Genomic DNA, 14493 nt, shown 5'->3' on the forward strand with positions numbered 1-14493 from the left:
TGCATAACTGTCTCAAACTCTACGAAACCCTTGTGTTTAGATGAAGCTATGTAAACACGGAAACTGAGTGCTCAATATCCAAAGGAACTGTGCGTAGTGCCAAGACAACACTTAACTCAGAGAAACGACAATAGGACGTCTGCGGAAAAAAACCCACAACTTTTAATTTTACATTTTCCTGGTAAAACTGATTTTTTTTTCTTCGAATACATCATTGTTTGATAGCACAAAGGACAAGAGGAGATATAAAGTTTTCCAGTGCGTCTACCATGAAAATCACAGATTTTTTCATAGCATTAGTCAGTCATTGTCCGTTAGTATTCCATGATAAGAAGATCCTGAATCACATGAAAACGAGAGATAAAAATTCCGAGTTGGTTGGAACGTTTTTGCAGCGTGGACAAGTCACGAACAGATGATGACACGGTTAAACGTTACAAAATTTCCCCGTCATACTTCGCAGTTATCAGAGTAGCCCTGTTGTAACTCTGGTCCGCTCAGACTGTAGATGTAGATGTAGCCTGTGTTTCCTGTTCACTGAGTGAATTCGCATCACCTTTATTAAAACTATTCCTTGCGCTCTTAGTCTCTCCAGGTTCTTATGTCCCGTCACACACCCGGAGAGATTGCGTGACGAGCCGAAACAGCAGCAGTCAACCCAGCATCGAACAAGAAGACTAGAGGACCGTTAGTTTCACCTCTAGTTTTTTTCCTCTCGGGTGAAAAACCCCATTGATTTACATTCCATTTTCTCAAGTTGCTTGAGCTGATTGTCTGCTCTTCTCAGCAAGTACTCGATACGTAACCCATCCGTCTTGGGGATGACGGAGTTTTTTCGAAACTCGTACTTGATATGGTCCGTAAAGCCAGGTTTGTCTTGGCTTGCACGGAGAAATCTCCTATACAAGGAAAGCACTTGCTTCTGGAGGCGACTTCGCACCATTTCAAACGAAGATCAAGTCAGTATTACGTAGTTTGGTCCGAAGTTTCTATCGCTTTAAATTTCCAGCTTTCATCAATCGTCCGCCATTTTGAATTGCAACACTCATACGCTTGCGCAGTGCGCGATTCTGCTGAATTGAGACATGTGTGCTCGAGTCGTCCCAGGGCCAGGTACGAGAGTATTTTTCAGCATGAGGCCAGACGAACACAAGAAAAAACAGCGCGCAGATTACAAGAAAAAACACGGAATTACCAACAAGAAAACAGCGTCAAAGGAAAAAAACGAGACTACAAAAGTAGCGAATGCTGCAGAAACTCAGAAGGGAGATGATTTGGCGGATATAAGCCAGGTACGTAGCGATGTTCGAAATCTAAGCTACAGTTTGCAGTCGAGTTTTCCAAATTGTACAGGAAAACTTAAAGCTAAGGATATTTCTGTGAAACGTTCACATGTTATACTCGTATCATTAGGGAGATCATAAGCAGTTCTCAAGGAGAAAAGTCTTCAGTAATTGGGATCGATATGAAGATTTTGAAGGTGAGTTTCAACAGTCTTGAATCGGATTCAGAATGCGGCTACATGTAGTAGAGGTGGCAAACAAAGAAAATCCCAACCCTTATTTTTAGATTGCAAATTTTCCCAGAGACAAACTAATATCAATACCAAGACTCAACAGACAGAAAGGCGGACAGACAGACAGACAGACAGACAGACAGAAAATAAAAAATTAAATGTTAGAAGCTAATGGGGTTGTGCATAAATACATACCTCTTACTAACCGAGTTTGAGGTCTGTACTGTAATTTACAGACTGAGTTTTTTCCCCTTCGATTTATGGCCCAAGCACGAAGCGCATGGGCCATAAATCGAAGGGGAAAACGAAGTTAGTAAGATAGTTATTATATCTCTACTGTGTGCCTGACGGGTTCGGAAACAATTTCTGTTCAGGCGGAATCGGAAAGGCATCAAATTTCTGATGCACCTCGAAAGCAAAACGAGTCAGTTTAAAACTGTTTTAAGTCGTTAGCATGCTTTATTACATAATTTAGGGTATAAGAAAATTTTAAATTTTCACTTATAATAAAAGTATAAAAGTTAAGAACACTTAGCGATAAATCACGGAACAGTTAGGCAACAAAACCAACTTTAAATTTTAGTGGGCCGTACAGGAGGGTACGGCCCGCTAAATTGACCAGTCACAGTGCACGTACTTACTGAGAGATATAATAAAGTTCATGAATCTAAAATTCTAATAATGTAAGGTTTTGCAAACTGAAAGTGAATAAATTAACTAGTTAATTGTGCTATTATACTATATGCACATCTCTCTTAAAAAATCGTATTCTAAAGTTCCCTAGATGTAATTGAAATCTGAAGATCTAAAATTGGCTGTTGTAATGGAGGTGTCCTTGAAGATCAACTCTCTGAAAATAACGATGGAAGGGATTTCCCTATGTCTCCCATTTTCTTAGCTGGGACTCGATCGACGATTCAAGCTAGTACACAAGCCAGGACACAAGCCAGGACTTCTTTTGGTTTTATTATATTTATTATTTTTATTTTTGCTACAACCCACAAAATGAAAGCTAACCGCAAGCAAATCCAAGTAGAACTAACCGCAAGCAAGCCTTGAGTGGAACTAACCACATACATACCAGAGACGACATACCTGGTCTCAGTCATTGTTACTTTTATATAAATGTCACAGAGCTGGTAAGGTTTTTCAGATTTCAAGCTTGAGGCGAGTCCAAGCTGGAGTCTTGGCTCGAATCCTGGCTTAAGTTCTTGCTAGAGTCCAAGCTTGAGCCATGGCTCCAATATCCCGACCCTGTGTTTAGGTATCCTTATTTTCCCAGATTTCACCAATTTTTGCCTTAAAAACAAATTTTCATAAATGTTTTGTTAATTTATTAGCCTGTATTAGATCCATTATTGAACTGCCAGAAGATACCATTCAGACCTTTAATACCATCAGTTTGTGCAAATGTGTTATGTTGATTTGAAAAACGATCCACACAAATGTCAGAGCTTATCTCAGTATCTGAAGCATTAAACAGCTTTTAGAGTATCACTGTTCCACTATATGGGATACTTGCCCTATACCAGTCTATCTAGTAATCGTGCCTATGAAGTCTGCAAAGTGACAATGTTTTTTTTATAATACATAACAGTGGTAAGCTGTTAGTGAATATCTGTCTCTTCATGTACTTCAGACACTAGTGATGAAGAAGATAGCAGTATAAACATCACAAAGAGAGGAGAAGATTTTAATGTCCTTCTTCAAAAATCAGGTAGAACATTTGACAGACCAAGTATTTTTGTTAAATTTGTTGGCTTTTTTTTTTTTTTTTTTTCGCGTTGTTATTTTTAGTCCTTTCAGCCCTAAATTACCAAGAATTTTTCCTGATTAATTAATAGACCCCCTATACCCATGTATGATATGCCATTTGAAAGCTGTTGATCTGGGTATTCCAACAATCGCAAAAAAAAACCATCAAGGAAGTGATAGCTTTGATAAACGATGGTTTGAAAGGAGAGAACGAAAAGGTTAAAAAAAAAGTCAAACTCTACATCAGTATTAGGTTTACCCCTAAACTATACTGTAATTTACAGCTCTCAATGAATAGGTTAATAACAAATACACTAGAGGACACATAATTACTGCAGAAAAAAGTTCCAAGGCTTCCAGAGGTGGTGAGCTATCATGTATGAGGGGGGAGGGGTGGGGGTCACAGTTTGATGCTTTCAATGATAATGCACATAAGTGCTCTTCAGTGGTAGAAAGGTTAATATTTGTGACTCCAATTGATCTCATTATCTTTCAGAAAACCCATCATCACAGTTCCGGTTTCAGTCAGAGAAAGACTTGGATCAGGAAATTGAAGGTGACTCAAGTACAACACAAGTAAGTTAAAGTATAGATTTAGCCAAGCCTAAAAGCGGAGCTCCTGGGCCGGGTTGTTCAAAGCCCGAATTTTGATCTGAGTTTTGTAACTTAACAGTGAGGTTTTCCGTTTCTGTTGTTTGGCCTCCTGTTTTGAGTTTGAATAATCTCAAGGTCCTCAAAATACACAAAACAAAAGCAGTGAAAAACATTTGTATACAAGAATAATTATACTGCGGTTAACTTTTATAATCCTGGGTCAGCATTAACTGGTTTCCGAACAACCCGGCCAACAAGTTAACCTGACATGAGCCCGCAATCCAATTGAAAACCAGAACTTGGTCAGCGGTCAACTTAAAAAATCATGTGACCTCTTGGTGCTCTAAACTTGAGCCCATGACATGGTCAAGTGATACTGATCAGCAGATACCTTGTTTTGACTGGTGTCAATTGACTGTAACATGGATGTCCAATATCAAAGAGGGACACTACAAACCAAGGGTGCATGTCTCTGTCAACCTATTAGCTGGAGTATGGCCGCCATCTTGTGCAACTCCGTCGTCATTGTCGTCATCACCGTCTTTGAGCGTACACACCCACGAGCAATACCACTAGCCATGATAACCATGAGAAAATCAATTCATGGGTTTCCTTTTCTTTGCTATATGGGTATGGGGCTCAGCTTGGCAGCCCCTTGGGCCACCGGAGCACTGCTAAAAACAGTAACAGCAACTTTATTAATAGTACATAATTGGATTACAAGTCTTAGTAGCTCGCAGCTTGCAAAGCTATCCTGTGTGATTAACAGTATTTTTTAGATTTATTAGTTAAAACAGACTGAGCTAAATTAAAACAGTTCTTTACAGTTTCAACTAGGATCTCTAACACTGGCATCTTGAGTGAAATATTCCCTCAGAGAATTTAAAGAATATGTGACACTTAGGAAGGTACAATTCTCTGCAGTTCCCACCATGCCAAATGCTTTTTTCTAGGGGGTCTCCTGAATTCTGTACAGTGATGTGCTCATTTCTTAGGTTTGACAGTATTGTATGTAGAATTAATGATTAATTTAAGTAGAAAGAGACTTATTTTATAATTTATGTAATTTAATTATACTGTGTGTGGTTACATGGGAGGTGCGGTGGCCTCATGGTTAGTGCGCTCGTCTCCGGATCGAGCGGTCCTGGTTCGAGCCCTGGCGGGGGACATTGTGTTGTGTTCTTGGGCAAGACACTTTACTCTCAGAGTGCCTCTCTCCACCCAGGTGTATAAATGGGTACCGGCAAACTTAATGCTGGGGGTAACCCTGTGATGGACTAGCATCCCATCCAGGGGGGAGTAGAAATACTCCTAGATGCTTCATGCTACAGAAACTGGGATAAGCTCCGGCCTGATGGGCCACTTGGCTCGCATGCAGACTTTACCTTTACCTTTACCGTGTGTGGTTACAGGTTGTTTTTAATGTAGTAAAACTGGTAGAATAAGGTATATTCTTTGCGTAAATGTACTTTCAATGCATTTTGAACAGATAACTGCTTCAGCACTTGAGATTGATTTTGGAACTTTAGCAGCTTCCTTAAGCTGTGTACCCCTGCACAAACGTCTTGATATCTCAGCTGATGGAATACACGTATGTATCTTAAATACTGTCCTCTTGTTGTTATCAATTAAGTGGACAGACAATAATAGAGTGAAATTTGTATGAACTTGAAAATCTGTTAATTATGTGGAGTCATTGAGGGTTCATGATTTGTTTCATCTGTGCGGAATTGAAAGGATCAAACAAGCTTTGGTGTGAGCCTTGTACTATGGACCTTAAAAATGCTGAAAGCTTCTCAGAATCTGTATGCTCTGTTCTGCATACTCACTAAACCAAACAAAGGGAGTGTGTGTTTCACTGTTTGCTACACCACATTGCTTCCAAAGTTCTAGTTTTGCTTGTTTTCTTGCATAATATTTGGTGGTCATGTGATAATCACTCTAGTAGGGTGCCTCCCTTATGTTTTTTCCTGCTCACCTACAAATGTAATTCTTCCATTGAAAACTGAAAGGCAAACCATCAAAGACATTTCAAGTAAATCAGACATTCATAAGCACAAGCATAGGCATAATGTTAGTGAGAATGCCCACATAAGAAGCCCGCAACACAAGCCTGGAATAGATAATTATTTTCTATGGCATTTGTAGAATGCAGACTGCAGATGACTGCAGACTTTTTAACTCATATCGTATTTCCATTTCCATTACTGAGAGCTAACTTTAAACAGGCTAACCTGAGTGCTATTCAAGCTAGCCTGAGTGCTATTTTGGCCTAAATGTAGTCTGCTATCTGCAAATGTCATACACCATCACAAGCACACTGCTAGATATTTGTTCTACTTGTGCATGTGCTTATGCTTGTGTTGTGTGCTTGTGTTCTGGGTGTCCTCACTACTGTTGCTTATGCTTATGCTAATGTTGTAGTGAAAACCATGCTCTAGAAATGTGCATTAAACAAATTGTTTTCCTTTTCAGCCAGATGTTGTTAAGGAGTTTGAATTGAATGCAAATGCACATTTAAGGGAACAACATAAAACTGAAGCAGATATTTCACCAAGGTGTTCTAATGCTGAAACTGTCACTAAGCCTGTGGCAGTAACAACAACAGAGCCAAGACCTTCTCTGGTAAACACTCTTCAAAACTCATTGTCACCACATTGTGTAAGCAACTGTGAACAGGATATCAATAAAAAAAACTTCTAAACAGTCTGGCAATAACTCTAAACAATTCACTTGCTCAATGAAAGGTGATTTGTCACATGTAAAGAAGCCAGGAGATGGAAGAGAATCTTGCACCCTACATAACACACAAAACTTGCAGAATTCATTAAAAGATGTTTTGCACACTGTCAAGACTTCTTCTAAGACTGGTACAGTGGAACAGTTAGCTCAGTCAAGTGATAATGAAGATGATGAACTTGAATTCCTCCTTTCACTTGGAACACCTGGAGTTAAAGATAGTAACAAACCCCTTGGTGGAAACCAGTCAAATAAGGTTAGTAAAAGGTGATGGTGTACTCACAGCACAGGCCAAAATACGCCTAGTATGCAGTCAGTTAGTCAGTCAGTCAATCAGTCAGTCAGTCGGTCAGTCAGTCAGTCAGTCAATCAATCCAAAAGTAATGCATAAATACATCTATTTAATGTTTCAAAAAAAAAAAGAGATTCTTAATTCACAAATGTGATTAGCGGTATGAGTTTTCCAATTAATTGTATACAGTTATGGTAAATGTTATTTAATTTGTGTTTTTATTACAGTGTAATTAATGGACGAACATTTCAGTGCTGTCAAACCTTTATTGTAACTAGACCAACACCTCCCTTTGGAGAGTAAGGTGTAATAAAGATATACTATTATTATTACTAATCAATCAGTCAATTAGTCAATCAGATATAAATAAATAAATAAATAAATAAATAAATAAGTAAATAAATAAATATACATTTATATAGCGCCATTTTCCACTAATTGTCCATGGCGCTTTACAATACTTTAAAATTAAAATCCTAAGTTTAAAATCCTAAAAGATATGAATCAGTCAATGTAGATTCTGGCCAGCTTTTTGCCATCATTATATGAAATTTATTTCTCAACTGCAGACAGGGTGACTGAAACTACATGTAGTCCAGGCTTTCTATTTTTGTTGTGTTAAGTGGCCAGCTCAGCTGCTTTGTTGACCTACTTGACCATGGAGTATATAGCTAGGGTGTTAGATCCTGAATTAAACAGTTGTACAGGTCAATGTGGTCCACTTTTAATTTGACCAAAATTCCTGTTTCAATTTCTGAAAATTTTCAGTGACAACTGGAACAGCATTTTCCATAATTTGTAAAAAAAAATAGTCTTGACAACCTCGAAGGGTATATGCAATTTTTTTTTTTGAAGATTTCTTACTGAGCATTTTCATTTCATTTGACATTTCAGGAATTTTCTGTGGAATGGTCTGTATCTTAAAAACTGAACCATTTTCATATATTTTCTGGAAACTTTCCAAGGAAATTTCTGTACCATTTGCCCTTGTTTTATAAGGTCTCAAATATTTGAGTGAATGAAAAGCACCCATGTAATGCACACAATTTAGATTTCTTTGGCAAACCATAAGTTACATCTGATATTGTTATTTGTTTCTAGGTTTCTTCAGCATCTGTAATAGTTCCATCTTCATCTGTAAAGCCAACTGTTCAGTCCGCAAAGAAAGCTGAGGATGACCTCGAAGACTGGCTGGATAGTGTACTGGGCTGACTTTATTTATCTTGTTAGCAAATACTCTAACTATTGTAACATCTGAATTAATAATAGCAAACTGACACATATGATCTGAACAAAAATTCAGTTGGTCATCTTGATGGACTTTAATTGCATCAGCAGTGTAATAATTTCATGAGCAGTACATGTACAACTCCTTTACAAGGTCCAGCCTAATCCTGGGGAAGCTGGGAGGGGGTTTATTAATTTCCAGATATGTAGCAGGAAACCCTGGATGGATCATTTGAGGTGACTAAGATTATCAGTTGAGTAAGGCATGACAGAAGTTTGGTGACAGAGTTTTAGTTTTAAAAGTATGGTGTTGTCACGGACAACTTACGTCGTTACCATTAGTAACAATATCAACAGCCATGCATTGCCTTATATGTTACCTACAATTTTGCGCAATTTGCTGACAATAACCTCAAAGCCTGACAAGTTGCCACTGGAAACGGAGCCAGTTGCCCGTAACAACAACACAATGTTCATGTTAAAATCTGGTCACACCTGATAATTGTAGTAACTTAGCCTTTTCTAGGCAATTGAGTAGTTGGGTCCCTTATCCCTTTTTTCATTTTTTTTTAAACTTGAACTTCTTTGTGCTGTCTCCAAACTACCCATAACTGAACACCTGTAACAGGATAAGGTTATCTCCTCCTCCTTCCCCCCCCCCCCCCCGCACCTCATTTTTTTTTTGTCCATTTGTCCCAACAATCATCAGTCTCCAATAACATTTCCATGTCAATTTATTAGTCTGTTGTTTTAATTACTTTTCATTTCTTGTATTGAAGAAGTTTCCAGTAATGTTTGGTGACACTACCGTAATGATTCGACTTAGCACCCTCCTTCCAATAAGTGCCCCTTTTCAAATAAGCACCCCTCTTTGAATGTCTTTTTTTAATAAGCGCCCCCATTCCAATAAGCGCCCATTACAGTGCTGTCAGAGTATGGATTAGCTGAGGTTTTTATTCCTTGATTGCCCACATATGTAATGCCGCATTACAAAACAGTGGTCTTAGTCTGAGTTTCTCAACTGTTTATTTCCATGTGAGTGCATAATTCCTTCAAATCCAGGGACAACAAGTCCATTTTCCAGTCTCCTTGATCCAGTCACATTCGGTTGTTTCTCAAAAAAGAAATAAGCGGCCTGTCTCAAATAAGCGTCCTCCCTTGTGGTACCAAAAGTAAACAAGTGCCTCAGGCACTAAATCGAATCATCATGGTACTTGTAGCGAGTTAGAATCAATTTGGGTAGTAAATCTATTCACATGATAATCTTATAGCTTTACAACAACAGCAACTTAAGTTTTCAATGAGCTATCAGTTTTTCATGTGAAGTTGTCACAGATTGATTAATTCTATTGTTAAGCTACCGATAGTTGTTGACTCCATTAGTTAGCCCCCCTTCTCCCCATCCACCCCCACACACACATACCAAAAAAAATCAGCTTCCTAATAAACTTTTCCTGCATTCCACTTCAGTGCATACGGACAATAGCACCAGAGCGAGGTTGGGATGGACATTTTCATACATTTGCTGTATTTTTGTCCACCCTGACCTCTGCTTAATTTGGCGTCATTGTTTGTTGGGATGCAGGAAAGGTCCATAATAAACCCAGAGGTTTCCTATAAATTATTGTTAGTTAGCTCATAGAGAACAATAAATTTATTCCTATTACAAAGTAGTTTATGTTTTTCAAAGTTTCAATCCTCATTTGTCAGTACATTGGCAGTGCTCTTTTCTAAATATTAACTTTCCAGATATTACATTCCCCGCAAAATAATCCCAACAAGTCTTACAATTATGATCATTCTTGCTAAGAATACCCCCCTCAACCCCTTCAGAAAAATAGCCCATCAAGAAAGCCTTTTGAGCCAAAACAAAAACTGTCGTACTCTTACAGTAGATTTCAGATTCAGTAGAGTCACTAACAACTTCAACTTCCAGATAAATGCCAGTTGCAGTTAAACTGCTTAAATTGTAAAACTACTGAACAATGCTACTTGAACGGTCACATTTTAGTTAACGCTTGCCCCAACCAGAACTACATCCTTAGGTAGCACTAAAAAAACTTAACCAAACACTAACACTACTGTACCTGAATCTCGCAAGGCTGGGAGTAACCAGACACCACTGATTTGCACGGGCCACAAAAAAACGCGACAAAATCACAAGGACCAGGGGAGTGTTATTTAAGAGTATTTCCAGCTTAATTCATCATACAATTGCACCATGAAATCAATGATGTTGATTCACATCATTGTACATTACTGAACTGAGCATCATGCCGTCATGACACGTCATGGTCCTGTTAAAAATTCTAACCACAAACTATGAGCCGAAAATTGTCATCGCTTGAAGGGACCCCAAGAGATACACCAAGTCTTTGCTGTATGCAGTTTAGTCTCGCAAAAAAGATTTCAATTGATGCATAACATGATTGCATGGCACTTCATCAAGATCAATTTGCACTGCCTTTATACTTAACACTGAATTTAGCTGCAATTACAGTCAAATTAGACTCCTTGACTCCCTTTAACTTGAGCTGATAATATTAACATTACGGGTTCTTTCTGTTCATAAAAAACGTTTTTCCAATCTATTTGTAACTGAGCTCAACTCCTTTAGTGGAACATACTCAGGAAATTACTGTGCCAATGTTTATTATTCACTTGATGTTGGCAGTACATCTGAAGAAAGTGGTTCAAAGTTTACGCATAAACTTGCACCAGTGCTGGTTACAGGAGAATCTCTAAAATAATCTTCAAAATGTTGACTAATAAGGTCCAAAGAAGTGACTCCTCTTGTTCTTCACTTTCACTATACTGTCTTTCACTTTCTTCTCCCCCAGAATAATCCATCAAAACTTTCATTGTGTACTTTGTTACGGGAGCATACACGTGTCCAAACACTGATATTCCAATTGGTCTCTTGTAATAACTTGGAATAGTAACAACATCTTCGCCGCAAGTGTCCGACTTCAGGTCATAGTTATCAAAATCAGGTTTGAGACTATCCTGTGATATATAAATGTCAGCATCACCTTCCGTACTCTCCAGAATCAATGTCACATCTCCTTCTTTCTTTAAGGTAAAATAAGTCAAATTTCCAGGGCCTATTTCGCCATAAAAAGTCTGAATAACATGTTCACAGGATGCAAGCCTCAGAAGAGGGGAAATGAACAAAAGGAGCCATAATGTCATCTCCATCACTGACGGAACATTAAATTCATTCAGTTGATTTCAAATCACACAACAGTGTCCTGAAAAAAAAGAAAAATCAAAACAGAAATGGTGGTTTGGATTTCAGACAAGTCTCAGGGAGGGGAAGTAATGATATAGAGAAATATGCCTGGAGGGGGGACTACAAAATGAAAAGGTTGGGGGATGATCGTCATCTCACTTAGCAGTATAAATCAAAGATTATGGTCTCACTTGGGATGTTGATGACAAAACACCAAGTGCTATTTTTAGCTGTCAAAATATCTTTTAGCTCCTTTCCTGAACAGCATCTGGTAATCGAGCTTATTCTGTTTTAAGTGGTATCTTTTAGGGGTCAAATAAAGCTCGAGCCATGCCCAGGTTGGATGACAAGCCTCCTGACCTTCTCATATGGGAGTTCCCCACCCCCCTCCCCCCTGGCAAAACATGACTCCCTGTATAGCAGCAATAAGAAATAAAGAGCACCTGCATTCAAAGCAAACTTTGAAGCTGCCAATACTCCATATTTTGATTTGATCCTGAAGCATGAGTACTTAATGATATGAGTCAATAAAATTACATTTAAATTCATCCACACTTATACTCCTGGCACTGTGAGAGGAAAGTTTCTCTTTCAAGAACACAACACTACAACCCACATAGCATGCAACAGATGACTATCACTTTAAACAGACTTGTAGGGGGCTGTAGACTCAAAGAATTCTGGGAGGTAACAAGTGAAAATGCCCCCAAAACAAAATCCCCCAAGGAAAAAACCTGTTCCTTTCACAGTATGCAGAAAATATTTAATAAACTCATTTGAAAACAACTTCCAACATGGGCAAAACTGGCTGTATATTCCTCATTCTTGAAACGTATCAAGTCATAGGTGTAATTGTTCAAAAGTCAATTCAAAACTTCAGCATCCACCCCTTCTCCCTGGGCAACTCCCTGGGCACTTGACATTTTGAAATTTCATTTGGTTAAATTCCCAATGCCTGGGCCAAAACTGGTGGTCAAATGCCCCCACCTTAAGCCCGGTGGGACATTAAGGCCATTCTAGGCGATTGAATACCCCTAGCCTCAGGAAACATGGGATAACTTGAGTAATGGAAAGGAAAATTCACCCTTAAACAACTTCTTACCCTCAGTTGTGTCCCAAGTTTTGTTTTAGGATGTTAATACTGTGGCTTTTAATGATGCACAAACTCTGAAGTTCAAATCCTAGAATGTTGTTGTCTCTTGATGGCTTATAGCTTCACCATGATCTTGAAGTAAGTTGTTGAACTTCCTCCCTTCTCCTCCCATATCACTACCTTATTTTACTTATCCTCTTTGTCCTGGTTGCGACATAAGACCACAATCATATCCCGCTTCTCCCACACCTCCCCAAATCAACCATTGATGTCAAATTCCTGCCCCCTGAGGCAAATCATCTTGTCAAACACACAGGGTACCTGTATGTTGATGTTGCTATTTGAGTGACACATTACTCCACGTAAGTATCCCTGGGATGTTTTAACTTGGGGGATTTTGATCTTCAAGGATATTATTTATCCCTCCTCAGACTTGAGCATCTATATTTCAGAGAACAACTTGCTAACAGTTACGTATCTGCCAACCACTGTCTTAAAATGTAATCCATTTACTCTAAGGAATTATTTACTTGTGACTTCAAATGACAAATTGTCAAACAGATCTATTCTTGAATAGATGTACCTTTAGATTCCCAGAAGAAATCATTTAACGACAAAACTGCAGCTCCTAACACAGTATGAGAGGCAGTTTGGAGTTTTAAGAGATGGGAACGTGTAATGTACGAAATGAAGCAGAATCAATCACGCTGGGACAGATAAAAGAGTCTTATCTTCTCATAAAGCATTATTTATGGCTGGCTGCATGGTTTGTTTGACATCTGATGACAAATTAAACAGAACATTGATGGGAAATACATCTGAAGTAACTGACAAAATAAGCATTAAATGAATAAACAGTCTTACCGTTAGCGTGCTTTGAGTATTCAAATCATAGAAAACATATTCTTACAATTTACCAAAGCACCTGACTCTCAAATGCAGAATCGAACAATTGGATGGGCGCAGAAGGTGAAACATGATTTGCAAGTTAAACTGACGAGGATAACTACTTACCTGCTTCTACGAAAGAGTAAAGAAGAAGTCTTTAAAAACAAGACGATTGACTGTTTCTTTCTTATATCGCTGGCGACAATTTAATGCCTCAAATACTACACAAACTTACTGATGTTTGTGTGTATGAGTTCACGTCGCATTCGCTCTTGCCCAGACCTCCCTCCACTCTCGATATCTCCATTCTCAGTCCCTCCCTTCCTCCAGCGAAGTTTGTTGCTGTCGTTGCACAAAAAAGTTGCACTGACTGGTTGATTGCCTAACATGCTAAGTGAATGCTTGACCCATCGACTGACTGACCAAATCACTAACTGACTGACCGACCGACTGACTGACTGACTGACTGACTGACTGACCCACTGCTGAATGACTGACCCACTGACTGGCCAGCCGACCTACCTTCCTAACTGTTGTAGCCTTTGCTACAGTTGTAACTGCTGCTGATTTAAAAGGAGTAAATCGAGCGTTTTCCGCCTCCAGCCCAGCGGTTTCCGCATGTGGGACTTTCTTTAGCACATTCAGCTATTTGTCGAATCAAACCTAGTCAAGCGTACGCGACCGAAAGTTAGTATGGGTAGAAATAGAGAGCTGCTACACGCGCCGAATAACAACATAACAAATGACGCCATTTTTCTTCAGACCTGTGAAAAGAGGGTTCTTTCGCAACACTGAATTTCAGAAGAATTTTCATCTAAGTCACGTAAAAGTGAAAGAAAAGCTACACAAAAAGGGATATCTTATGCATCCTTGCTGATCACTTCAGTTGCAAAAATAACTTAGAATTCGCTATTTCCCCTACCTCTAGCCCCCACCTTTTTTCCACACATGTCTGTTTTGGAGCCTGCTTCGATGACTTAATGACGCCCCTCACGCTTCGTGCTCGTCAATCAGACTCTGGGTGCGAACAAAAAGAGAACGCCTAGGGACTACTAAGTTTGGACGAACAGAACGTCCGGTCAAAGATAAGAACGGAAGTGTCTTGATGGGTGCGGATAAACAGCTAGGTAGATGGGCAGAACACTTTGAGAAGCTTC

At 39.0% G+C, this 14493-nt stretch overlaps 2 protein-coding genes across 4 annotated transcripts; one reads left to right on the top strand and one right to left on the bottom strand.

Annotated features, from left to right (window-relative positions):
* Nucleotides 1–969: 969 nt before the first annotated feature.
* On the top strand, nt 970–9793 carry LOC145484323 (uncharacterized). Its single transcript, XM_081462960.1, is given in 8 exon segments — nt 970–1292; nt 1414–1480; nt 3156–3233; nt 3768–3847; nt 5355–5456; nt 6341–6569; nt 6571–6860; nt 7998–9793. Coding segments are annotated over 8 exon segments (1116 nt in total). The 5' UTR covers nt 970–1133; the 3' UTR covers nt 8109–9793.
* Nucleotides 9794–9896: 103 nt separating this feature from the next.
* LOC145484292 (UPF0669 protein v1g209471-like) lies at nt 9897–13927 on the bottom strand. 3 transcript variants are annotated; one of them, XM_081462936.1, is made up of 2 exons: nt 13463–13927; nt 9897–11374 (listed from the first exon to the last, which is right to left on the bottom strand). In XM_081462936.1, exon 2 carries the CDS (start codon nt 11319–11321, stop codon nt 10851–10853), a length of 471 nt encoding a protein of 156 aa, XP_081319062.1. In that variant the 5' UTR covers nt 11322–11374; nt 13463–13927; the 3' UTR covers nt 9897–10850. The 3 variants fall into 3 exon arrangements, with proteins under 3 accessions (XP_081319062.1, XP_081319060.1, XP_081319061.1); XM_081462934.1 differs by having other exon boundaries at nt 9897–13227; XM_081462935.1 differs by having other exon boundaries at nt 13032–13927.
* Between the last annotated feature and the right edge of the window lie 566 nt (nt 13928–14493).

This window comes from Orbicella franksi, chromosome 4 (assembly GCF_964199315.1).
Source record: "Orbicella franksi chromosome 4, jaOrbFran1.1, whole genome shotgun sequence".
Classification (NCBI taxonomy): domain Eukaryota; kingdom Metazoa; phylum Cnidaria; class Anthozoa; order Scleractinia; family Merulinidae; genus Orbicella; species Orbicella franksi.